The sequence below is a fragment of the Podarcis raffonei genome, chromosome 3 (assembly GCF_027172205.1).
Source record: "Podarcis raffonei isolate rPodRaf1 chromosome 3, rPodRaf1.pri, whole genome shotgun sequence".
Taxonomy (NCBI): Eukaryota; Metazoa; Chordata; class Lepidosauria; order Squamata; family Lacertidae; genus Podarcis; species Podarcis raffonei.
This window is the reverse complement of record NC_070604.1, coordinates 33,482,803-33,510,496: the sequence shown is the minus strand read 5'-3', so window position 1 is coordinate 33,510,496 and position 27,694 is coordinate 33,482,803. Positions and strand designations below refer to the sequence as shown.

Here is a 27,694-nt window from a genome sequence, read left to right as displayed (position 1 = left end):
CCAAAAGCACATCATTTCTTCCCTGGATTCTTTTATCAAGGAACCTTATCTCAGTGAAAGTGAAAATAAGGACTTAAGAACTGGGTTGCTAGAGAAGACCCAAGTCTGTCAAGTTCAGCTTTCTGTGTCCCATCATCTTTGAGTCAAACTCTTTTAGGTACTCAGAAGAAAGATTACAACAGGAAAAGTGTCTATCTCCTGTTTTGCGTTGTGAGTAGATCTAAACCTTTTTAAAAGCCAATCTAAAGTAGTGGGCAGCACCACATCCTAGGTCCCTGTTAGCTAATTAATGTATGAAGAAGTATTTTCTTTTGTCAGTCATCAACTCGGTGGGTGTCCTCCCTTCTAGTACTGAGTAGAAGAAGAAAGAAACCCCCATTTCCTCATGTACCTTTATGACTCTCTGTTACCACTCCCCCTTTGTCACCCTTTTCTTCTGAAAATCCTCAAGCACTTAAGATTTTCCTCACAGGAAGAAGGCGTTTTCATCATTTTATAATACAGTTCTATGAGAACTTGGAAGTTCAGCAAAGTGGGCTTGACACAGAGGACAACAGTAAATGGCAGCTAGGTACACCTAGGTAAATGGCGTTTCCATGCGCTCTGGCTTCCGTCACGATGCCCTGTTGCTCGAGAAGCGGCTTAGTCATGCTGGCCACATGACCCAGAAAGCTGTCTGCGGACAAACACCAGCTCCCTCGGCTTGCAAAGCGATATGAGTGCCGCACCCCATTGTCGCCTTTGACTGGACTTAAACGTCCAGGGGTCCTTTAAAAGGTAAAGGGACCCCTGACCATTAGGTCCAGTCGTGTCCGACTCTGGGGTTGTGGCACTCATCTCGCTTTATTGGCCGAGGGACCCAGCGTACAGCTTCCGGATCATGTGGCCAGCATGACTAAGCCACTTCTGGCAAACCAGAGCAGTGCACGGAAATGCCGTTTACCTTCCCCCCAGAGTGGTACCTATTGATCTACTTGCACTTTGACGTGCTTTCGAACTGGGAGGTTGGCAGGAGCAGGGACCAAGCAACAGGAGCTCACCCCGTCGCGGGGATTCGAACCGCCAACCTTCTGATCGGCAAGTGCTGGGCTCTGTGGTTTAACCCACAGCGCCACCCGCGTCCCCCAGGGGTCCTTTTGCCTTTCTTACACATAGGACAAGGCGGTTGATGATCTGTGAGTTAGATCCAGAATTGAAGACTTGTCACAGTGTTGGAGGAGGGTGGCTTCCTTGCTGCCTTCCAAAATGCTCTGCTGAGATTTGTGGTTGAATGCCAAGGGAGGTTGAGGAGGAAAGCAATCTCCCCCAGAAAGCAATCTGTGTGAGCAGGATCTCTTTTCATTGAAGTTGGCTCCACTTAATTTGGGGGGTACCTACCTCTTTCAGGCAGAGGGCCTTCTCGGTAGTGGCGCCCGCCCTGTGGAATGCCCTTCCAGCAGATGTCAAAGAGATAAACAACTACCTGACATTCAGAAGACATCTTAAGGCAGCCCTGTTCAGGGAAGTTTTTAACGTGTGATATTTTACTGTATTTTTGGTTTTTATGGAAGCCGCCCAGAGTGGCTGGGGAGGCCCAGCCAGATGGGCGGGGTATAAATAATAAATTATTATTATTATTATTATTATTATTTCAGCAGTGGTCCCTGTTCCTTGGTGGACCATTTGGTGGAGTTACGCTTCATTCTGGATCCAGCATATTCTGGATAGGTCTGGAACACCCTCTCTGATATATGGGGTAACCATGTAGTTCCATCACAGATTATATATATATTTGCATTCATACTTCCTGCTGTTCACTGCGAGGAGAGACAAAAAATATAGAAATATCTCCAATAAGCTAAAATTAAGTTCCTGCTATGCTAGTTGATGTAGAAAGGATAACTGGGGTCTAAAAATAATTCTGTCCGTTCATTTGTCATATATGGCTGACGGGGTTCTGGAGACAGGGGCATTACTTAATGCAAATTGCATGCTAAATATATATAAATATATACAGTATATATATCTGTCAAAATAAATACCACGTGTTCATTTTAAAGAAGTTATGCTGCAGTTATAAGATTCTGTATTAGTCATTCTGTATAAAATGTATTTGGACCAGTTATAAGTCGCTGAGCCGGTGGTCAAACCATATCTCTTCTCCTTTCAAGTTTAACCAGAATAAAACCAATTGCAAATGGTTACAAGCTGTGCATTTTTCTTTTCTCTCTTAAAAAATAATAATAGGTGGATTGTGCTTTGTCTCTGGTTCGACTGGGCATGGAGAGGAATATTCCTGGTCTGCACTCACTTTGTGACAATCTGGTTACACTGGAGACGTTGGTTTATGAGACTGGATGTGACATCACTCTGAACTTGAAAGAGCTGCAGCAGATGAAGGATATTGAGAAACTAAGACTCTTGATGTCAAATGTATGTGCTCTTTTTTTATCTCACAGTGGGATGGGATGGATTGGGAAGGGGCTTTTCTGCTGCATAAAATCTCATCCTGAGCAGGATGAAGCTGTTTGCCCAACGTCCTTCAGCTCAGCCTTTTCTCTTCTTCTCTTTTGCTTTTTTAAAAATAACAATTTTATTTTCCATTTTCAGCTTTTACAAATATTTTGACAAGAAAAACAAAATCTTTACAAATCTAATTTACTTTCCCCTTGACTCCCCTCCCCTCCTTTCTGTAGTTATTTATTTCATATCTTTTTATTACTGCATATCTGATTCAAATATATTTACAAATTTTCCCTTATCTTCCCCTTGTCTCTTGCTGCACATGTTTATATCAGACCCGCTAATGTTTTAATTTGTTTACAATGTGTCTTCAATAAATAGCTCAGTCTTGCTTGGATTTGCACCTGTCTGCACTCCAAAAAAAAGCCCCCAGATGCTGGTTCAAGGTGCCACAATGTTACAATTCATTAAGTGCCTTTATCCTAATTTATTTTGGTGAGCTTAAGTGTGCCTTAATTCTTGTGTGGGATTGTGGCCTGACAGCCCTTTCTAGATAAAATAGAATGAAACTGGTTCACACTGATGAGCCTGTTTGTTAGTTTGCTTTTCGTAGAGAAATTTGCATTAGCACAGTTCATAACTTTATGCTCGCTATTTATGATACCAACCTTTTGAAAAGCATTGGGGAGATCAGAGGAAAAATATATTGCTATTCCTTTAACTGCTTTGCAATTTTAGTTTGCATTTGGCTCTTCTCTTAATGTGCGTTCATATTTTTCTTTAATTTAAAACCTTTGCCATTTCAGTCATCGGGAGAAAGGTATGTGAAGAATGCCTATCAATGGATGGTCCCATTTCTACACCGCTGCGAAAATGAATCTCCAGGCATCGCTAATGAGCTTTTGAAAGAGTATTTGGTAACACTGGCGAAAGAAGACCTGACGTTTCCTCTGAAAATCTTTGAACATTCAAAGCCAGCGGTAAATTCAGATGATTAGTTGTGTATTCGCATGTACCTGAAAGTTTATCTCTCCTCCACCCCGCCTGAATTGCATTTGCAAGTATACTTAATAGTGCACCTTGTTTCGCTGATCAGTTTGGGAGATGGCTGTCACTGTACAGCGTGGCAGAACTGAACATTTGTCTTGTCGATACAAACATTTGTTCTCCAGACAAGGTTAAAGTGGAATTTCTAATACATGGCTAATCTGTATTGGGATGTCAGAATGTAGCTTTAATCATTAATCATTTCTGCATTTATCCAGCAGAGAGGATATTTTAGCAGGGGGAGGCTCTCCACTGAAAGCCACTGTTCTTCTCTGTTGTGAAATCTAAATATATCTTCCATACCTTTGCCCAACCATGCAGCATCTCTGTGTTTTAGCCTGCACTGCATCCCTTAATAAGTCCCTGCTAAGCATCTGTATGAGCTTTTTCCTCTCTTGCATTGTGCTGGGGGAGATCCATGAATTTTATTGGGGGCCTGTGGGAGGAATTCAATGTAGCATTATGGCAATTGTTCCCCCAACGCAAGTGTTTCAGCTTGCTAGATGGAATGATCCTGCCTCTACAGTGGAGTGGCACTGGGGAGAGAGGGGGAGAGCTGTGTTGCACAGGCTTCTGCTAGCAGGATTCATTAGATTAATCTGGCCCTATCGTTCTGTAGAAGGAAGTGCCTTTGCTCAGGACACATGCAAAACCTGATACTGGAAGAGTAAGGGACACAAGCCCTCTTTAAGGCATTATTGCTCCCATAGGGACACGGCGCTGTGGTCTAAACCACTGAGCCTCTTGAGCTTGCTGATTGGGAGGTTGGCGGTTCAAATCCTCGCGACAGAGTGAGCTCCCGTTGCTCTGCCCTAGCTCCTGCCAACCTAGCAGTTCAAAAGCATGCCAGTGCAAGTAGATAAATAGGTACCACTGCAGCGGGAAAGTGAACGGTGTTTCTGTGCGCTCTGGCACTTGTCACGGTCCTCCGTGCACCAGTAGCAGTTTAGTCATGCTGGCCACATGACCTGGAAAGCTGTCTGTGGACAAACGCTGGCTCCCTCAGCCTGAAAGCGAGATGAGTGCCGCAACCCCATAGTTACCTTTGACTAGACTTAACCATCCAGGGGTCCTTCACCTTAAAAAAAATGACCCCTGACAGTTCAGTCCAGTCGCGAAAGACTCTGGGGTTGCGGCTCTCATCTTGCTTTACTGGCCGAGGGAGCCGATGTTTGTCCGCAGACAGTTTTTTATGGGTCATGTGGCCAGCATGACTAAGCTGCTTCTGGTGAAACCAGAGCAGCACACGGAAACGCCGTTTACCTTTACCTTTTTGTTGCTCCCATGTTGTGCAACACAGGAGCAGGGAGTGGGGACCTGCCATGTGGGCCTGCTCCCCAGTGCCCATACACACAGCCATAAATGCAGAGGCTTCTGTTCCACCCTGGAACCCTGCGTGATTGGCTCCCATCATTGCAGATAGTGCTGTGGATTCTGCTGGCTGGGGCTACTCAATGCATCCCTGTTCATCTCTCTTGTGTCGAGCAGCAGGGGAACAATAATAACCTGAAGAGAGAGAGAACTGAAATGAGATGCAGTGGACATTGTTTGTGTGGATACAACCTAAGTGTCCTGCGGTCCCTTTTTAAATTCCCCCCCCAAAAAAAAAACAACAACAACCCCTTAACTTCACACCTGGGGGTAGCACTTGGGGGAAGAACAAACTGAGGCGCAAATGAGAATGAAGAGCTGAAGGTGCCTGGTTTCCCTTTCACATATTTGGGAAATTGAGTACAGTGGTAGCTCGGGTTACATACGCTTCAGGTTACATACGCTTCAGGTTACAGACTCCGCTAGCCCAGAAATAGTATCTCACGTTAAGAACTTTGCTTCAGGATGGGAACAGAAATCGTGCTCCGGCGGTGTGGCAGCAACAGGAAGCCCCATTAGCTAAAGTGGTGCTTCAGGTTAAGAACAGTTTCAGGTTAAGAATGGACCTCCGGAACGAATTAAGTACTTAACCTGAGGTACCACTGTACACATCTAGGTGAAGAATGAGGCAGTAGGATTCGCAGGTGGCAGAGTGGGCTGTTTCAGAACAGAACTGTGTGAGGTTGCTATTTTTGAATCCCTTACCTAAAACAAACCCCTAGCATGTAAAAGGCGAGAGATTCAGCACCAGCCTGTCCCCTACTGTGCTAGTTTCCTACCTGCGGGAATGTTCCGTTGGTTTTACTGCTATGCTGTGAAACATTCAAAAAATTGATCTGCAGGATAAAGTAGTGCGATTCATTTCTACCACCTTCCTGACAACTAACTTCCTGACAACTGTCAAATACTTCTTGACAACTAACTTCAGTCCAAGTAATCAAAAACCAACCAAAATGCTTCCAAGGTCGCTCTAAGGCATTAGGGTCTGGTAGATCTCCAGGGGCACAGGATTCCACAGTTCTGGGATCCCACCAAGAATGTTGTTTTTTGCCTATGTCTGTGTCTTGGTCCAGCAGTTGGTGTTAACTGGGAACTCGCGGTTGATTCTTAAAGAGCACAATGGAATCTGTTGAGAAAGTCAGGCTGCAGTCACGTTCCATTTACCCGAGAGTAAGCCCTGTTGAGCTCACTGGGGCTTACTTCTGAGTCGACATGTATAGAGTTGGATTGTCTCATTTATTTTACACAAGTCATTTGCTCTTGATGTCATCGTTGAAAGGCAGAGGAGAAGGAGCTTTTTTGAGGGAGATTAACTTGGTCTTTACATAAATTTGTAGTAACTTTCATCTTCTCGGGGGCATTGTATTATAGCCACGGATCCAGACTAAATTCACATTCCAGCATCCTAATAGCATCTTGATAGGATGTTCATTAATTCTTTACTTTTCCGGCTGTGTACAGAAGTAGATTGGCTGTAAACAACGAGTCATGGGAAGCTAGCGTTCTGGTGCATATTGAAGTTATTTATGTGCAAATGAAGGAAATAGCAAAACGCAGCTGAGGGGGGGGAGCAGCTTTAGAATTACATTTTTATTTTAATAAATTGTCTGATGAAAAATATTGTGATTTGTGTGTGGGTGCGTGTTTTTAAACGAAACTAGAAATACCTTGCTGTTCCAACCGGCTGCTGTGATCACTGGTATCAAATGAGCTTCCATTGCCAGTTCTGTAATTATGAAAGATATTCAACGGAGAATTATTAAAGAACCAGGAAAACCTCTGCAATTAATAGAAATCACTAAATTGCCTTTATGGTTGTAATTGTGCTGTTCAAGAGCCGGTTGTCTGTCACACAGAGATATGGAAGAAAACAACTCCAAATTTTGGGCTGGGGGACACATACATACTCACAGATCGTACACTACTGTACAGCAATGAATATAGCGTTTTCTTGTTCTCTCAGTGTCAGCAAAAAATAATTTCGGATCAAGACTTGTTGATGACAATTGCGTTAGACTGCATCTACAGCTGCCAACGTGATGACCAGCTTTCTCATTGCTATGATATCTTAGAATGTCTCCCCCAGAGAGGTTATGGGTGAGTATTGACATGTCCCATTTTTTAAAAAAATAAAAAATGTTGAGCTTATAGAAATCCTTTACAAATGCTGTTTTTAAACAATTAAAATGTCAATCAGTATTCAAAGAATGATGTGCACTGATTTATACAATCCATACAATCTAGTGGTAATTGCTGACTGCCCCCCACCAAACCCTCATGCTTCAGAGAGCCAGTGTGGTGTAGTGGTTAAGAGCGGTAGACTCGTAATCTGGTGAACCGGGTTCGTGTCCCCGCTCCTCCACATGCAACTGCTGGGTGACCTTGGGCTAGTCACACTTCTCTGAGGTCTCTCAGCCTCAGTCACCTCACAGAGTGTTTGTTGTGGGGGAGGAAGAGAAAGGAGAATGTTAGCCGCTTTGAGACTCCTTCAGGTAGTGATAAAGTGGGATATCAAATCCAAACTCCTCTTCTTCTTCTTCTTCAGTCTGCATGACAGTCTTCTTCAGTCATGGGATTACTATGTGCTGCAATGCTCCCCACATGTAGAAAGCCTGGATAAGAACTTAAATTTTCATCAGGTTGAGAAAACAGGGAATGCAATGCCATATCCTTTTTTCAAACAGTTTGGCACCTTGGTCACTCCATCCTGCTGAACTGCTTATGTGTCAAGTTCCCTCTGGGTGCCATCAAAATTTAGGCAAGTTGTATTTCCCCTCATAACTGGGCTACTCCTCCCTTGTGGGAAGAAGAAATCTTGGCTATGCAGCCTGTCTCTGTAGTCCCATCCACTGGTCATGGAATGGGACTAATGAAATTGGGTGACGAGGAAGTATGCAATCTGAGGATCACTCCCACCTTCACTGAGGGTAGATTGGAAGGGTGTACAGCGGTACCTCGGGTTAAGTATTTAATTCGTTCCAGATGTCCGTTCTTAACCTGAAACTGTTCTTAACCTGAAGCACTACTTTAGCTAATGGGGCCGCCTTCTGCTGCCACACTGCCAGAGCACAATTTCTGTTCTCATCCTGAAGCAGAGTTCTTAACCCGAGGTACTATTTCTGGGTTAGCGGAGTCTGTAACCTGAAGCGTATGTAACCTGAAGGGTATGTAACCCGAGGTACCACTGTAATGGGTGATCTCCACATAAGTCATACTCAGAAAAGACTAATTGAAATCAGTGAATGTTCATTGATTTCAGCGGATCTACTCTGCATATGACTTACCGTACTTTTCCGTGTATAAGACTAGGTTTTTTTACGATAAAATAATATAGAATAATTGGAGTTGTCTTATACAAGGGCAATCCCCCCCCATTTTCTCAATTTTTAGTCCCCCCAAAAGAGGGCATCTTATATACGAGGGCGTGTTATACACAGAAAAACATGGTATTTGGGATATTACTCAGTGTTGGTTTGTATTACATTTTTTTTCATAATATGCAGAATATACAAATTTGTTTTTTTTGTTTTGATACATCCTTTCAGTCCTGAAACAGACATTACAAATAACCTTCACGACAAAGTTGATGAATTGGAACAAATTCTTAGGTAAGAAATGTGCCTTTCTTCATTCATCTCTTCCAGTACGTTTTCTTTATTAACCTAGCGCTAGGTTTTACAGTTCAAAATGCCAGGATTATTACAAAAGAGAGCTTGTAGGTCAAATATTACTGCAGGCTTAGTGGAAATTACTTTTTGGACCTTGACCTTTCCATAAACACATGTTTATATCCAAAGGGGTTCCCCCCACCCAACCTGTAACATTGTGAAGGGTAATGTAGCATTGTGACAATATAGTTAACACGAAGAATGAAAAAGAAAAGGCCCTTCATCTAATTTCTTTAAAAGGCTCAGCTGTATAGGCTGTTTCATTGTACTTGCCCACCTCCCGGAGCATCTCCTTATAAGGTTCCAGGGGGGCGGGGCGTGGATCAAGTTTTACATTGTTTTATGGAATATAATGATATGGTGCTAAATATTGAAAACAAAATGACTTCTCAAATGGTATGTGTGGCTGGGTGTGTATTTTTTGTATAACTTCAAGTCATCATTGTTCAGTGGATAAACATCACCATCCCTCTTGGTTTCGGTTTCAGTCTTAAATATATATATTCAAATTTTACACATAAACAATAATTTGCAATAATGGCCACAGGCAGGATTTAAGATTTGGCTGAATGGCTGATGATGCTTTTATGACTACTGTTATTTCAGCGTATCAGAAATCTTGGAGAAGCATGGACTCCAAAAGCCTGTATCCTTTGTAAAAGACACACAGGACAGCCCAGAAGAAGCACGGAAGCTGATGATTCGATTGACCAGGCACACAGGCCGCAAGTGAGTAACGGATGGTGGCACACGAAATTATGAGCTTTAATGGTTGTTTGGTACCTTCGCAGATGAAATGTTGTGCGTGGCTTTTCCAGGTCAGAACATGAACAGCTGAAGCTGTGGTCTCAAGCAGGAAAGACAAACAATTCAAAGGACAGATTTCTTTGTAAACATGTCTTTAGCTCCTCAGGAGGCAACTCAGTTGTTTGCTTCACAAGGAAGATGGTTTAGTGGTGGTAAAATTCTCTTGGATGCCCTTTGTCAAACATAAAATAATTGCTCATGACACAAGCAAAAGTGGCAGATTCCAGCACGTCTTCTCCTTTGGCTCCATGGTTCATCAAAACACAAATTTTGCCCCATTGTCAAGGATCCATTGCCCATGGTGTGCAGAGCAGAATGGTACCACTCTCTTGATGGAGGCATGGCAGAGCAATTTAAACCTTTCAGAATGTAGGCCTTGGGTTAGATGATCTCCCAACGGGTAGCGCTAAGTGGAATATGTGCACGGGAAAATGTCTGCTTGTAAAACATGACCTTTCTTTCCTCCCCCATGCCACCCAACCTGTTCTGGGCAGTGGCGCCAGGTATATGGGCTGGAGGCGACTTCAGATCCCCCAATATTTTTTAGCAGGGGGCAGCCCCCCAATGTTGAGGGGGCTACCACCCCCTGCCACCGCCTGGCACCCCAGCACCAACTTCCACCCGGCAATTCAGGAGCCAGGCGGTGTCTGAGACAAGCGCAGAGGGCGATCTCTGTGCTTGTTTGTCCCAGTCCGGTGCACGCCGGTGGTGTCATGTGACATGTCGCATGACCATTCCCCTTCAATGTGGGAGCAAGTCATTGCCCCTGGTTCTGGGGTTCTCCTAACCTTGCAGAGCAGATTTTTATTTTTATTTTATTTTCTTGAGGGGGGCAAGTCCTGTTGGGTTAGTGGACCTTGTTCCATGCATGCAACAAGTTAGCTGAATCCCGCCCAGTATGTGTGACTGGAGGGTTTGGTCTGAAAGCTCTGGGGCTGGGGGGAAGGTGTGCAAAACTGTTGGATAAGAGATGTAACTGTGAGCCACTAAGTTGCTGGATGAAATCTCCTTTTGGTCATGGACTCACTAAGCAACCTACTCTCTCAAGCTCAGTTCTCCATCTTTCAAATGGGGATAATAATTCTTCTCTATCTTCCCAGAATGTTATAAGGACTGCTGAGCTACTGTGTGTCTAGATGTTATAAGCACCAGTGTTGTTTTTCTACGTGTGAATGTACTCTTAACCTTTGGGGTGATATTTTAAGAGTTTTAAGATGGAAACATTTAATTCTGGTAATCACACTTCTCGGAACCTGCTTGTAAATGTTCGCTTCTTTGTGTCTTACAGGCAGCCCCCTGTTAATGAGACACACTGGATGGGATTGTTGCAAGATATCCTGGAAATGCAGCAGAATGTCTACACATGCATACAACCGGACACTTGCTATGAGGTGAATCTTGCTGCTTTTCAGGATGTTTTTGAATACATTTACAGTGGGTGGAATTCTAGGTAGTTCAGTTTCATACCAGCATTTTGCTTTATTCAGAATCTGCCAGCAGATGTACAATCCAATTTAAGTGTTTAAATATATGCTGAGTTTTCCTATCCTTGAACATGCAAATCATGCTGGTATCAAGTTTTCTTGACAATAGTGGTAGTTTCTACGAGATCCAGAAATCCCATTGATGGGGAGTAGCCTGGTTTTGTTTCAAGACACCTAAATTCTAAGGATTTCCATAGCTAGGGTTTCATAGAAATAATTCTCTCTAGTCCTTCATACTTGGGGACTGGTGCTCACATCTGGATAAGAATAAAACTCAGGTTACCAACTTTACTCCTTTAAAGAAAAGGAACTTTGGGGTACCACATTGCCTTCTGATAAATTGCAGCCAAACCAATGACCAGTTCCTGTTACTCCTAGTGTAGAGAGTAGAGGCCATATCAGGGGAGAAGGGGAAACAGGTATCTTCTGTTGTAATTTTTAAATGTTTGCCGAAAACGTATTTATGGTAGCAGGGCTAAGCAGGCAATTAAGTAGAAATATTTCTGTAATAATTAAGTGGTGATTTCAAATAATAATAATAATAATAATAATAATGGCTTATATTCAGCATAACTCTAAGGTTCCATCATCTCAGGGATTTTCCTTGCACAAAGGAAGCTTCTCCCCTCTCCTACCCCCAGGTGCACACTAAATCTGTTCTGTGGGTCCTCTCAACCATCCAGGCCAGATTCAGAGATGACTTAGGGTGTGCACAGGTGGCTGAGAGGGGGAAAAAACCCTCTTTCACTAGTGGGAATCCCTGCAAGGACATCTTATGAGATTAGTTGAATATGACCCAAAGTATATAACTGTTGTAAGGGACGCAGGTGGCGCTGTGGGTTAAACCACAGAGCCTAGGACTTGCCAATCAGAGGGTCGGCGGTTCGGATCCCCATGACAGGGTGAGCTCCCGTTGCTTGGTCCCTGCTCCTGCCAACCTAGCAGTTCGAAAGCACGTCCAAGTGCAAGTAGATAAATAGGTACCGCTCCGGTGGGAAGGTAAACGGTGTTTCCGTGTGCTGCTCTGGTTCAGAAGCGGCTTAGTCATGCTGGCCACATGACCCGGAAGCTGTACGCCAGCTCCCTCGGCCAATAATGTGAGATGAGCGCCGCAACCCCAGAGTCGGTCACGAATGGACCTAATGGTCAGGGATCCCTTTACCTATATAACTGTTGTAAATTGCTTTGGTGATTTGTTTTTTTTTTAATGACATTATTAATAACATTAAATGACATTATTTATGAGATTTATATGCTGGCCTTATTCAGGAAAAACACAAAGACTGAAAATATACCTCTCAAATTACCCAATGCAAACCAACACAACCTATTCAGCTGTCCCCTGTGATTAGGCAGCTATGTATGTAAAATCCTTAGAAGGCAGGGGGATTTCCTTGCATAAGGAAGGATGGGGAAAATATTCAACTAATGTAAAAATATAACAAGAGTGGGTGCCAGGAAGAAGGGTGTTATGCAACTGGGGTGCTGTTGTCAAGAAGGGAAGGCATAGATCCTCTAACCGCACTCAGGGATGCTGTTGTCGGGAGGGAGGGAATATGTCACATTAATCAAACGTTCCCAGCCAGATTGGTCAGGGAAGACAAAGATGACCTACTCTGGCCCCTCTCCCTAGCCAACTCCAAGATATAGGATTGCCAGTGGGGCTGGAAACAATGGCAAAGTTCCTGCTTATCCTATTGCTCACTGAAGATCAGGAGCGGTGGGAAGCAAATTCCTAGGGTTTCTTCTGTTACACTTTTTTTAAAAACACTCAGAATTCCGTGCATTCAAACAGAGCTGTTATGAACTATGGCAGAATTACAGAAGACATGAGATGTATAGATGGGAAGCTTGACTTTCTTAATACACAGAAACTCTTGACATAAAATTGCTAACTAAACATTGGGAAGACAAATGGCTCGCCGCTTCACTGTTATGTTTATTAAATGGTTCACTGAGCTGAAAGTTCATTTTTAATAACGTCACTCAGGGTGCATATAGAACTTTGATAGATGTTTTCCTGTTTGCATTTAAAGTGAAATGCAAAGTTCGGTTTCTGCAGAAAATAATCTGCATTCGAGGCAACCTAGTTATTAAGATTCGTGAATTACAATGAAGCTCTGTGTGTTTGAATATGTGCAGTTTACTTGAAAGTGCACTTTTCTGTTTCATAGTGTAGTACTTGAGTGAGCCTTCATGTTGTATAATTTACCTTCAAAAACTTGACATCTTTTAAACATTTCAAATTATTGTCAGTCTTCTTTTGTTATAGCATGTAGACTTTATTGCTTATGGCTGCTAATTTCTATGACTCCTGAGAGATTTTGAGAGCAAATCAGTACACTTCTGAAGAAATTGCAAAAAGAAAATGGCATCTGGGATTTAAATCTAACTTTGAAACATGCTGCTTAAAAAAAATGAATAGCAATACGTACATACATCATGTCAGGGAAAATGTGATATAATTATAGCTCTTACTTCAAGATATTAGATTTGACTGGAGCGATGAATAGACTTTAATATTAGCAACCTATCAGATTGCATTTCCATTTCAGCACATGATTTGTTGAAATCTAATTGATATCGGTCTAGATTTAGATGAATGCTGTTCCAGATATCCTCCCCTCTCCAAGCAGATAGCCACACTCAGGTATTTATCAAATAAAAAATTTGCTTGTATGACATTTGCTCTTGTCATTCTAAAGATCTTTACAGAAAGTCTTCTGTGTTCAAGTCGACTGGAGAACATCCATTTAGCTGGGCAAATGATGCACTGCAGTGTTTGGTCAATAGATCCCCCTGTCAGTGTTGCTTCTAAAGGAAAACCACAGTACAGAGTTTGCTATGAGAAAAGCATTGAATTGGTTTTGGCTGCTAGCAGAGAATACTTCAATTCTTCAACCAGTCTAACTGATACATGCATGGATCTGGCCAGGTACGTTTTATCCACACACACCCCGCCAAAAAAAATCTTTTAGCCTTTGGTATTTGCTTAGAAAGGCAGATCTTTTATGATTTTGTACTCTTTTGCATACTTGAGTGCTTTCCTCCGATGCTCAAGCATTTCTAAGGCAACTTGTTCTTACTAATTAGTCCCTGGTGCAATTAGAATGAGGTAATACGTCTTTTGCCTAGATTATGCTTGGCTCATCATGAAATGCAGGCACCAGCACCAATCTGAAAATACTAGCTAATGGTTTTGGAAGTGGAAATTATTATTCTACGTATGTAACCATTACAGCTATGAAAAACCAAGATGTTTCCTGTAAGGCCCATATAAGTTCAAGGGACGAAAATGAATACAGTCATACCTTGGTTTTCGAACAGCTTAGTGCTCAAACGTTTTGGCTCCTGAATGCCTCAAACCCGAAAGTGACTGTTCCAGTTTGTGAACTATTTTTGGAAGCTGAACGTCCGATGGGGCTTCCGCGCCTTCTGATTGGCTGCAGGAGCTCCCTGCAGGCAATCAGAAGCCACACTTTGGTTTCTGAACGTTTTGGAAGTCGAATGGACTTCCGGAACGGATTCTGTAACTACTTCCAAGGTTGTTTTGTTGAAGGAGGCAGCGGGAACCTTTGGCTTGTGTGCCAGATTTTGTCTGCCAGGCCTCCTCGTTTTACTCAACAGACTTTCCCCTCAAAATCATACCCACCTTTGAGGTGTGCAATTGGCTGAGATGTGGATGCATGAAAGCACAATTGAACAGCTGATGGGCAGCGTATTGAATCCTGTTTGGAGTGTCTGTGCAAACCTTTCTTGGCTAAAATGAAGTCCCATCCCCCCGTTTTGTTTTAGCAGAGGTTTCAATTGTACCTCCTGGAGCAAGATGTGCCTTCACTGTCTATCATAGATTCTATGAGAAAGCTGCTATAATTGAAATAATTGTTATTCACTGTTGATGTTTTTTGTTGTTAGGGGGACGGTTACCACCTTAGCTGAGATGAAAGCTCTCCTTCATTCTCTATCATTAACAATTTTCTAGTGATGCTTTCATTTAAGTGGAAATCATTTCAGCATGGTTTCTTCTCATTGATAAGATCGGCACACAATTACAAGGCGTATTTAAAAATCAAATCAAATCTGGGAGTAGAAAATTTAAGGATTAATTTTTAACATTTTAAAAGTTAGCACATTCCCACATCAACCCCAGAAAGATAATCTAAAGCACCTAAAAAATTTTAATTGAATAATTTAGGTGTTCAACTGTTAATAGCAGCCTTCACTTTCTTAATATTAGTATGTTTCTTGCCTTTATAGCAGAAGAGTTACATTTGCTGAACGGTGCAGTCATGCAATTCCACTAGAGTTTCACTTGGAGGGGGGGAAATTATGAACCTACACCAAATGAATTTTATTTTTCCTCCTACTTCATTCATGTACAGAGTGATTGCTTGCTAACTACAAAGCTTCTTTCTTTTGGCATGTAAACTCTTAGTAAAGTGCTTAGCTTTGACCACTGATAAATTGATATTATTTACAATAAAAAAATGCATCCGCAAAGAAATACGGGGTTATAAAGAGGATAATATTATATCAAGTGGCAAATTTTTAAGCCTTTATAGGAGACCCATCACTTTGGACCCATTGTAATGCCTCACCAGTGCATGCTCTTGAGGTTTCTGTGCATAGCTACAAGCATAGTTTAGTGTTGCATGTTTATCACAGTGGCCTCATATAATGAAGATGCTTCTTTTTGACTAATTAGGAAAGCTGTTTGAAATCCTTAAACATTTTTTCTTCTTCTTCTAAGATCCTGCTTACAGCTTATTACAGACTGCCCACCTGTTGTCCAAGAGGAGTTGGATCTTATCCGTGCTCTTAGCTACCTTGAAGAATTTGGTGTGAAAATCTTGCCATTACAAGGTAGGGTGTGATAGGGTTTGTTGAAATGTCTTGAATGCTAGTTATATAGTTTCAAATCTTCACATTTATATGTACCATATACACAGTTCTATTTTTCTAGAAAAAGAGGTGCCAGAACTCACCATGAACACCTCTTTTGTTCTCTTAAAATGGCAATGGCACCTACCTGAGAGGTGCCGGAACTGAGTTCCGGAAAGTTCTGGCTTATAAAAAGCTCTACATATACATCATCTTGTATCATCAATTTTCCTGACAGCATTTTTTTAATAAATTGCTTGCATCAGGTATAATCCAGTTCAAGAGAAACCTCTCATTGGATTTTACTAAAGCGTTATGCACCAATTTTTCCTGTTTAAATCATTTTGGTTGGCTTGCACCCACAATTACTTCCCTTTTAAATACACACATACGCACTTAATATATAGTTTCTTCACTCATCCCCTGCTTGTGCTGCTGTTGTGCTATTATGATTAACATAATCTCTTTACTAGTAATCTCTGCAACAGTGCTTTGAAATGCTTGGTCATTCTGGCAATAGCCCGGTTGGGAGGTTTATTGATCTTCATCCTGAGTCTAGGCCTAGGGAGTGGACAAATGGGCCTTTCTATTTTATTATTTTGTCAAAGCACATGTGCCAAGAAGATTAACTCAAAATAGTTATCATAACCCATAAGACGTCCATTGCACATCACAGCTTTGCAGTAACAATTTAGTTATGTTTGAAAGGAGGCTTTTACTGCTGTTTGAAGGTGCCTCCAGAACTTGGGCTTTTATTGATCTCTTTTATTCCCATGCTTTAGTGCCCAATAAAACTCTATTTTTATTTTATAAATCATAACAGCCTTATGACAACTGACATATTTTACAGGTGCTATCCTGCATTCAACTCCTGTGACCTTCCTGTCTTCACTGTTGTGTTAATGGATTTGTACTGCTAGAAACTGGATGAATAGTCCACACATTATTTTATTTTATTTTTTAAAAAAACAACACAGTTATGTATGACATAAAGCTTTTGTGGTATTTTACGTCTACCCTTTAAAAGTTCAAACCATGTTCAGAATATGCAAGTAAAGGACTAGCATCGAGTGCTGAATTTTGTGTCTGGTGTTTCTTAAAAGTTTTATCTTATTCGGTTTTGAATGTGCACCTATTTGTTTCAATCAAGTCAACCTGTTTTTAGATATTTAATTCTGCCCGCTGGAAGCAAACATGTTAAACGGGCTTGAATAAGAAATAGTACACAATGGTTGGTCTCCAGCTAAGTTTTACACAAAGTAGACCCATTGAAGTTAATGAACATGACTAAGTTATGTGCATTAATTTCAGTGGGGCTACTCTAAGTAAACCTTAGTAAATAAGTAAAACTAGGCAAAACCACCCAGTGAGTTAATAAGCTCAATTTGACAGCTATTATGTGTACAGTGGTATCTCAGCTTACATACGCTTCAGGTTACAGCCTCCGCTAACCCAGAAATAGTGCTTCAGGTTAAGAACTTTGCTTCAGGATGAGAACAGAAATCGTGCTCCAGCGGCAGCAGGAGGCCCCATTAGCTAAAGTGGTGCTTCAGGTTAAGAACAGTTTCAGGTTAAGAACGGACCTCAGGAATGAATTAAGTACTTAACCTGAGGTACCACTGTAATAGCTTTACCCCTGATCTGATGCCCTTCAGCAAGACACTTTAGTAAAAGCCTTCATGGATCAGGTCTTTCATTTGAAACCTGGATTCTCCCTGAGGCACGTGGTCCTTGCACAGTTCTGATTAATTCTTCATAGAAAAGCCTTAACCCTAATCAAATATATAGAAGATGACGCACTGCAAGTTTGTGCTATTTCCAAACCATTGGTACTGGGTTATTTCGCCAGAACACAGCAACCCTGTCTCATATACAGCTTCTTGAGCACTGAGGGCAGCCAGGGACAGTGTGGAATTGAATTATGCATTCAGATAAAATGTGTATGGATTATTATTTAAATCTTTTAATTGATTTATATTATTCTAATTGTTTCTAATATGCATTTTTAAAAAACCGTTTTACTTAATTAATCACATGAGATGTTGTGAGCCACTTTGGGCACAATTTTGTGGGAAAGTGGCATACAAATGATGTTGATGGCTTATTAGTTTCTTGTTTGGTTCTCATTGCTGGGGTTTTACCTCAGCCGAAAAGCTCCAGTATTTCTGTGTGTTTGCCATTCAGTGGCATGAGCTACAGTTAAATCATGAGGTTAGCAGGGACAAAGCTCATAAGCAGGACTGAGAAATTCTTTCTCTGAAAGACAATACCAGCAAATCTTCAATTAATGGGCATGTGGTAATTCTGTGACGTATATATAAAAAATAAGATCCGAAAACTGTGAACTTTCAAACTAACTCAAGCCTCTTCCATTAGCCAAATTACATTTTGGATGTTGTCCATGGATTACAGACAACTGCTATCCTAAATGCTTGCTTGTGGATGTATCAGGGTTGGTTCCACTTTGCCATTTTGAAGCTTAGATTTTCCTGCTTCATAGTTCATTCCCTGCAACCTGCCATTTTGCCTTTGCCACACCATGCCAGTCAACTGTGAATACTTCAGTGCTGGTACTGCTTTTTGCGATCTATTTTTTTCCCCCCTTGAGAGATTAAAGTGCACTGTCAAGTTACTTTGTGATCCTTCTGTCACCTGAAAACGACTAATGCTGCAATTTATTTCAGAAAAAGTACCTTTTATGTCATGAATGTGCACACAAACACATGACTATATAATGGCGGCTGAAGTGGGTCCCGCAAAGGGGACAGGGTCTGATTCTCAAATAATTGCATCCATTATGTTTTGGACACTTTAAAGACTACCACGCAGAAGTTAAAATGGGCGAAAAAGCTGCCTGCAGGTCCCTAATGCTTTAAGCTAAAACTTTCTTAACTTGGAAAGCCACTTTTAAGCATGAGTTGTTCTTCATAGAGTGCACAAAATAATTTGTGCTGCTTCTTGCATTTGAATTTCTAGTCATCTGAACTAAGGGGAGGTAAAGGAACCAGCTTTTCCTTCCCAGAAGCAGAGGCCTCTTTCTCAGTGGGGTGGTAGACCTGTGTCTGGGCTGTACCACCCCAGAGGGGAGGCATGCACAGGTTTGAATGTTCTCCATCTTGTTAAATGACCAACCTTTGCACATGAGTGATGATGTCCTCTCTCTAAATGGAGATTCTCTGTTTGCTTTGTAACACACACACACACACACACACCCTTAATGAAAACTAAATAAATGGAGATTTCCCCGCTAAAATATTTCTTGGGGCATATCTGCAGCATAAGAAACAAAGCACTTTCAAAATGTATTAATATTTTATTCAAAGAATTTCTATTATAAAATAAAGTGTAACAAAGGAAAAAAGAAAAGAAAAAAGAATAAAAGTGAAAGAAACAGTATACAAAAAAGCAGTGTAATATACTCCCATACATTATTATATAAATATATATGATGTTATTATCCTAATACATGGGTTTTTTAAAAAAATGTTTTTATTAAAGGTGCTATTAATAGCCTACTACATTCTTTATAAACATTCCAAATGTTGTCATATTTATCCAAATAAAGCCTATGTCTGTAAGCTGTCCGTTCATGAGTTGCAAGTGTTTTCATATTGTCAGTCCATTGATTGAAGAAACATAAGCACTAGAGATATTGTTTAAAACTTCTCTCCCTCCTGCCCCAGTTGCAGTGACTTTTAAACCCAGATATCGGCCCTTCCGTGAAGTTCGTAATATCTGTGTATGTAGCTTGCGTGTGCACTTAACTTTTTCCTGCCTTCATAAAAAAAATGCACTGTCTTTTGTGACATTGCCACTTAATATAATGTATTTTCTTACCAGTGCGCCTGTGCTCTGATCGACTCAGCCTTATCAAGGAATGTCTCCTGCAGCTGCCAACAAGCTACAAGCAATCTGCCAAGCTCCTGGGACTTGCAAATTTGCTGAAGGTTGCAGGTAAAATAAAAGCTGTAATGAAATTTACCCATGTTTTATGTTGAAGGTGTCCAGCTTTATGGGGGATTTCTTCAAGGACTTTACTCAAAGATCCTGTCTTCAGTGAAGCTTCATATATTGCATCATTGCAACCTTCCTTTCTAGATAAATACAGATTGATTGATTTCAATTTAGATATAATTTGGGATTTCACACACAGCCCTTCTATCACAAGTAGAATACATACCAGCGAGAGTACAGTTACCACCTAGTCAGATGTTAGAATTAAATCCCACTTTAACCCGTGTCAAATATGAAAAACAGATATCCTTTCTGTGCAAAGAAAATGTATTCTATATCCTATAAAAAAGATAGGTTTTACTTGCAGTCCTTCTTTGATCCTGTTGCATCGTATTAGTGAACTGATGCTATACTATGTAAAGTTTCTTTTTAAATATATGTATCATTGTTGTTAAATCTCAAAAAAAATCCAAGACATTTATCATCATATACAGTTTTTCCCAAACATAATAGTATTTTATTATTATTTCTTCTTGAATTTCCACTGCTCCTTTCTTGATGTTTCTTTTTTAGCTGTTTTGCAATACATCTGTTTTTATTATGTAAACTTCACTCTCATTAGTTCTTTCAGTAATTCACTGCTTATATTTCAAATCCTGCCCACAACTTCACTGTGCAAAGGTTCTGATGCTGGATCAAATCAAATTACATTTTTGTTTTGTTTTGTTGGCTAGCAAAGGTAAATATTTGATCAAACTTTCACTTGGAGAAATCGGATGAAGCTGATTTGACTATATCTTCCGCTTCCCCGTTCTTTCACATCATCATATCAAATACAAATTGAAAAATGACATGGGTCAGATCCAGAGTTAAGTGTGTGCATTAGGGCTGGCAGAAGCAAGCAGTCCCATACATTCCTTCCCATGGCAGCTTTCTAGTCCCCTAAAAATGTTCCTCTGAGGTTTGGGGCCATGTTTTGAAGTGGGTAGACTGCAGCTTGTGAAGCTCAGGAGAGAAGGGGGACGGCTGCTGTGAAGATAAAGAGCAGGGAAATCAGCTTGGGCCAGCTTAACTCCAGAGCCAAGCCGTTATTTTATTATGTAATAATGTTGTTGATACCCTGCTATCACCGTACACAGAGCCTTGCCAAGTTATTTAAGCAAAACACAAGTTCCTGTACACACTGTGTTTGTTGTCTTGGACTAGTAAATGGCACAAATCTCTGCAGTGATTACAGTGGTACCTTGGGATACAAACACCTCGGGTTACAAACACTTTGGGTTACAGGCTCCGCTACCCTGGAAGTAGTGCCTCGGGTTAAGAACTTTGTCCCAGGATGAGAACAGAAATCGTGTGCCGGTGGCGCAGCAGCAGCGGGAGGCCCCATTAGCTAAAGTGGTACCTCAGGTTAAGAACAGTTTCAGGTTAAGAATGGACCTCCAGAATGAATTAAGTATGTAACCAGAGGTACCACTGTAAAGGTAAAGGTAAAGGACCCCTGGACGGTTAAGTCCAGTCAAATGCGACTCTGGGGTTGCGGCGCTCATCTCACTTTCAGGCCAAGGGAACCGGTGTTTGTCCACAGACAGTTTTCCAGGTCATATGGCCAGCATGACTCCAGCTGCTTAAAACAGGTAACCCAGAGAATCCATGCGGTTGTTGGTGGTGGTAGTGTTCAAATCAGACCGTTAGCCTTTAGCTGTCTTCCCTAACCTCCAGCTGTTCTGAACTGCAGCTTCAGCTATTTCTCATCATTGGCCATGCTGGTTGCGGCTTATGGGAGTTGTAGTCCAAAACATCTGGAGGGCACCAGGTCAAGGAAAACTGGACTGTGTGATTGCCAATACACTTCAGCACATCTCCTTTGCCAATCCTTACAACCCTTCATGAGTCAAAGGGCAGTTTACTGAAGTGGGGAGCATCCTCTGCTTTTGCAGCCCTGGGAAATCAGGTCTCTAAATCCAGTGGTTGTCAGTGTGCCCCTGTGCTGCCTTGGTCATGTGAGTAAATTCAACACAGGGTGTTGATTGGGAGTAAGTCTCAGTGCTCAGGGTGGCTGGGTGGTATGCATCGTTTGAAGTCCATATTGCGATATCGGTTTCATAATTTTGAACCTGGCAATATATTGTGAATCAGGATGTCTTGTCTGTGTGTGCATGCAAAAATCACGATGAAGGAAAAACCGTGAATCCCACCAGTGCCTCTACATAGCTCCATCCATATTTCAGACATTGTGATATAGCACGATGTTTAGCTGGTGATATATCACAGTGTTGAAAACCAGATATTGCCCTGACCCTAGTGACCAGGAGACACGCTTACTGTTTATTTCCTTTTCAAAAACCTCAGTGAAAATGTGACTTTTACCTCAGGTATCTGTGAGCTGCATTTAAGGATGCCAGGGGGTGGTTTAGTTTTTTTAAAATATCATTTGGAGTAAGCTTAAGCCATGGGTTCACTTGAATGAGTTGAATAATAATAATCCTGGTTGAATTCTGTATCTAAAAAAAAGGGGGGGGGAAATCACTTAGTGACTTTATTTTGGTTATAGTAGGCAGTGTTTTTGCCTTTAAACATATCCTCATGGAGTCATTGTTCATCAGTCCTGCTGATTTCATAATATAAGTAGGAATAATCCCATTTTTTGTCATTAATGTTTATCACAGCAGCGTCTGAATCTGTTCACTTTTGACATGAGTAAAAAATGCACCACAATGGGCCTCAGTTCTCAGATTCTTTGAATCCCTGTATTTCTTTGTTACACAAATTCATTTAGAAGACTGCATCTCCCTGAGGGGCAGCTATAACTCTGTGTAATTTCTTATCCAGCTATTTTGTATACCTTCCTACCTCCCACACAGGATACTTGAGAGTGTAATAGATCGTTAGTTTGAAGCACACTGCAAACTTTAGATAACTATCAAAGACTTTAATTAGGCTTCTTCTCTTTAAATTATGCTATGCTGGATATGTTCTTGCCCTTCACATTAAAGTCTACAGCAGCTTGCAACTACTCAGGAAAACCTAGGTGTTCCTTGCATTCTGTTCTTGGTGGCTTGTTAGAACATTTATTTTAATTATAGACTGCCTTCCTCCTGAAGTAATAATAGCGTTTTTATATAAAAGCAGCATAAATATATCCTCTTAAACCATCAAAGAGGAAAACATCTTGAACCCTCTTTTATTGCTGCTGGAGGTCTACTTTGAGGAAGGAACGTGCAGCCCTGCCCAGCTAGTTAGTCACAAAGCTACAGCAACCACTCCTTACACCTTTTCTCTCTCCCCTCTGGTTTACAATGGTGTGTGTGTGTGTGTTTGTGTGTGTGTGTGTGTGTGAGAGAGAGAGAGAGAGAGAGAGAGAGAGAGAGAGAGAGAGAGAGAGAGAGAAACACACAAGATGGCTACTTGGCCAAGGGCCACCACTTGCTGGGTGGGTCTCTACCACCACCATTCCCCAGTCTTTCAGAGAGAGAGAGAGAAAAAAGTCTTAACAGTATTTCCAAAACACATTTATGATTTCTTTCTCTCTCTTTTTTGGAAATATTATCCCCTGCAGTTTAACAGCAAGGCAGCTTACAACATCCCCTGCCCCCAATGCACAATAAATTTGGGATAGTGAAATGTAATTAATTACAGATAGCTAAAAGAAATGAGAGAAACAGCAAAACAAACCGCAGCAGCAGGAGAACGATTGTAACAACTAGTTACTCAAAAAGCAGTGTTAGAAATTGAGATATGAAAGCCAGGAGCTAAATGGCACCTTAAACCTAGGTTGCAGGTGCAACAACAGAATGTCTAGACTCGCCTTTTTTACAACAAGAATACAAAACCAAAAGTGAACGAACTGCAGCTAAAATCTTATGTTGGTTTTTCACATAGTCTAGTCCAGGCATAGGCAAACTCCGGCCCTCCAGATGTTTGGGACTACAATTCCCATCACCCCTAGCTAACAGGACCAGGGTCAGGGATGATGGGAATTGTAGTCCCAAACATCTGGAGGGATGGAGTTTGCCTATGCCTGGTCTAGTCCTTCCCCTGCCCAGCCCCCTAATATTCTTAAGGGGGTTTCTTCTCCAGTCTTCGGAGAGTAGCTGGAAGTGGGGAGGCAGAAAAAGGTCCTCTTTTCCTTCCACTTTGCAGTTGTAATCTGAAATCTTAGGCGCAGTATTGCGCCCAGAGCTTAGAAACTGCTCACGCTAAGGAAATTCCCTGTCCCAAAATGTGCCTAGAGCAAGGGGAATTTCAAACACTGTCAAAGAGGGAGCCAACTGGGTGAACTAGACCAGGCTTTCCAAATGAGGGAGTTGACACCTTCGGAGGTCTTGTTTCCTATGAAGGCAAAGAGACGATGTTCAAAGCCTCCAATGATTAATGGCGAAACCAGACTCTAAGGGGGGAATAGTTGGTCCTGGTTCCAAGCCATTCATTTATTATTATTTTTTAAATCTTTATTAAACATTCAACACATCTTTACAGAACAGTTTACCATGTTACAATTTATGCACGTACACTACATGGAAAAAAGAAAAATACAACGAAAAATAGAGATGAACTGCCAACCTTCTGATTGGCAAGTCCTAGTCTCTGTGGTTTAACCCACAGCGCCACCCGCATCCCAATTCATGGGTTAATACATGCAAATTGCTCCTGTCTGGAAGCTCTGCAGCCTGCTGGAGCAATATGCTTCGGAAAGCTGCCCTGTGGGTTAAACCACAGAGCCTAGGACTTGCCGATCAGAAAGTCGGCGGTTCGAATTCCCACGACGGGGTGAGCTCCCATTGCTCAGTCCCAGCCCCTGCCAGCCTAGCAGTTCGAAAGCACGTCAAAGTGCAAGTAGATAAATAGGTACCGCTCCAGCGGGAAGGTAAATGGCATTTCTGTGTGCTGCTCTGGTTCACTAGAAGCAGCTTAGTCATGCTGGCCACATGACCCGGAAGCTGTATGCCGGCTCCCACGGCCAATAAAGCGAGATGAGCGCCGCAACACCAGAGTCGGCCACGACTGGACCTAATGGTCAGGGATCTCTTTACCTTTACCTTAAAGCTTCTGAGTGCTTTCCATGAGCAATCCCACATCGACCACGTTGTAGAGATAGAATATGGATGTGACCACCACAGCAAGTATAACTGCAAACAGACCTGCCTCCTCCAGGTGTTTGAACCTTGGCTCTCCTAATTCATTGCGAGGAATTCCTTTCTCAGTGGCCTACACATGTTCGGATGGGGCACTTGATAGCTAGGTACAATGGCCACCTCAAATCTTTCAGGCTGCAGTCCTATACACACACCTATGTAAAAGTTCTATTAAGCTTGATGGGACTTACTTCTCACTGGACATATATAAAATTGCACTGTAAGGGTTTTATAGATCAAAACCAGCTCTTCTGATTGTGTTCTCCCCCCCCACCCACCCACCCAAAGGGGAGCCTAGCAAATTCACTTTAACCACTTTTTCCTTTCCCCAGGCGGGAAAATCAGCAGAAGATTTAGGGAAGACAGGATTGCCAGTACGGCCAGATTGTGGTATCCAAGCATGAACGATGGTCTTGGGTCTTTAGAATAACAGCTTGTAAAGGCTTACAGCTGAAATGTGAACCTCATCTTTTTGACTCCTGTACTTTGGCTTAAAGAAAAATGCCAAATTGCTGCAGAATGTGTTAACAAATCGCAAGAGTGGCAGCAGCGATTGTCACAGTGTGATTTCAGACAATTGCTGTCGGAAACTGGTTATCAGACAAACTTGAAGAATTTTATTTTCAAAGAACTTCGTCCAGTAAAGCAGTATTTGCCTCCAATGTTGTTGCATCCGAAGCACTCCTAAGGATAAGCGCATGTGCATATATATATATATATATATATATATATATATATATATATATATGACGTGCACTGTGTTTCTAACAGCATAGAACATTTGAGATTTACAGTGGTTTAGCTTAATTTTAAAAGAAGCAGATTACCATATTTTTCTGTGTATGACGACCCCTATTTTTTAACCCAAAATTAAGAAAATGCACTATGCACTATCTGTGTATAAGGCGACCCCTTATTTTAAACTTCAAAAATTTAGGAAAAAAATATAGTCTTATACACAGAAAACGGTAATTTTAAAATTCCTAAGAAATAGCCTGAAATACTAAAGCTGATGCTAGAAGGTTTTCCTCCTCCTTTTTCATACCAATACAACTAGCACTGTTCTTCCTCTAATACTCTTATGGTGGATATAAAGCATCCATATTCAGCTTTCAAGAGTGCAACTCCCTAAATTGGTTAATAAACTCTTGCAGTGCATGGCCTCTAATGGAAACGCTGACAAAGCTTTTACTATATTATGTGAATGTTGCCTTCAGTAAAACTTAATGGCGCCTATAAACCATGGCCATAAATTAAAATGTAAAAATCAAGATTACACTTATTTGTTCTTTATTATATGAGGGCGGAAGGTGCTGTTCCATATAACCAAGAGCGTTCCATATAACCTGTAGTGTTCTCTGCTATAAGAATAAGAGTAGCAAAAGGGAGCTATTACAGCATGGCTTGGGTATACTTAAAACCAAGGTTTCCTGACCTTACCTCATTTCTGGCATTGTGTGTGATTGTTGCTAGTAAGTTGGATGTTCAAGGAGTTGGGACACTGCTTTGGGTTTTCTGAAGCAAACTCTGGTTAAAGTAAACCTAAGCTCCTGCAGCCAATCGGAAGTCGTGGAAGCCCCGTCGGACATTTGGGTTCCAAAAAATGTTTGCAAACCGGAACAGTCACTTCCAGGTTTGCGGGGTCCGGGAACCAAACCGTCTGAGTAGGAAGGCGTTCGGGATCCAAGGTACAACTGTACCTCTATATGGTTTGCAACATCCTAAAAAATATCACAAATAAAAGTAAAATGCAAAAAAATACAGTATAAAATACAGTTTTTAGAGTGGCACAGATAATAGGCAATATACCCTCTGAAACATCTATATAAAGTGGAACAACTAACACATAGGGACCATGATAACTACTGGCAGATCCAGAATACTGAAATTCAGCAGAGACAGCAAGACCCACATACCATACAGTATATACAAGTGTGTGTTTCTAGGTCTGCTATCTCACCTGTAACACTGAAGATAGGTGGGGAAGAATCCCACATTTGATAGGTGGGGGCAAGTAATCCCATGCAACCCTCCCCGATTCCAAGCATTACTGGATATCCAAACAGAGCATAATGTTAAGTGTGTCTCTTCACGTAACATTTAATTATCATTATTATTTTTTAAAGAAGATAATTATTGGAATTTTAGAAAGTGGGAAGGAAGGAGTTTCTTCTTCTGTAGTCTTAATGAAAATTGCTCCATTGGAAATCTGGCTGTGGCACTAAATCAGATGGCAGGATGCTTCCCAGCCCAAAGGAAAGCACACAGCAGAATTAACACTTTTGTTGTCAAAGAACGCACTTGCTTCTACAGCTATGGAGACCTACGCACACCAATCTAGTGTTTAGGCAGCTATTCCTAGGTCCGCCGTCTATAGAGCAGTTGCTGCAACTGAGGAACCCTACCCCTCCACCAGTTTATGTACCTTCTCCAAACAGGCTGTACTCACGTAGCCGGAGACTATGCCTGCATGCAAGCTGCCTCTGCGTTTCCCATTTCAGTTCTCTCCTGGTTCCGGGAGACAGTGGTGCATTTACCTACCCTGCCTCTTCCTCCTCTTCCTCCATCTCTGAAGTTTCCCCTGCCCCTGATGTTTGTCTCCTGGTGGGTACAGGTCCCCACAGACCACCGCCCCCTTCTCCCAGATCAGTCCCCCTTCCCCTAGTTCACACACACCAATGTCCTGCCAGTCCCTTGCGCCATTGCTATGTCCCATAACATTAAGCATAAACATCAGGAATCCTGATGATCTTCTGGCAAGAACCCCTTTAGCATTCCTTGCCCTCCAGGAATTTCAGGCATCATATCTGAGATCTTTGTGACTACCTTCCCATCTCTGTCCGCCAACTGAGGCCTTCTAAAACCACCCCCAAGATCTTTTCTTGGAGCTGGTTGAGCAATATTGTTC

At 41.7% G+C, this 27,694-nt stretch overlaps 1 protein-coding gene across 2 annotated transcripts in view; it reads left to right on the top strand.

Annotated features, from left to right (window-relative positions):
* NBAS (NBAS subunit of NRZ tethering complex) overlaps positions 1–27,694 on the top strand; it is a 179,308-nt gene that overhangs the window by 74,719 nt on the left and 76,895 nt on the right. For both annotated transcript variants that reach the window (XM_053381027.1, XM_053381026.1), the window contains exons 24-32: positions 2,227–2,412; positions 3,249–3,422; positions 6,824–6,957; positions 8,406–8,468; positions 9,135–9,257; positions 10,624–10,726; positions 13,525–13,754; positions 15,570–15,682; positions 19,541–19,654. In XM_053381027.1, the coding sequence (XP_053237002.1) occupies positions 2,227–2,412; positions 3,249–3,422; positions 6,824–6,957; positions 8,406–8,468; positions 9,135–9,257; positions 10,624–10,726; positions 13,525–13,754; positions 15,570–15,682; positions 19,541–19,654 (1,240 nt within the window). The remainder of the gene's footprint in view (positions 1–2,226; positions 2,413–3,248; positions 3,423–6,823; positions 6,958–8,405; positions 8,469–9,134; positions 9,258–10,623; positions 10,727–13,524; positions 13,755–15,569; positions 15,683–19,540; positions 19,655–27,694) is intronic.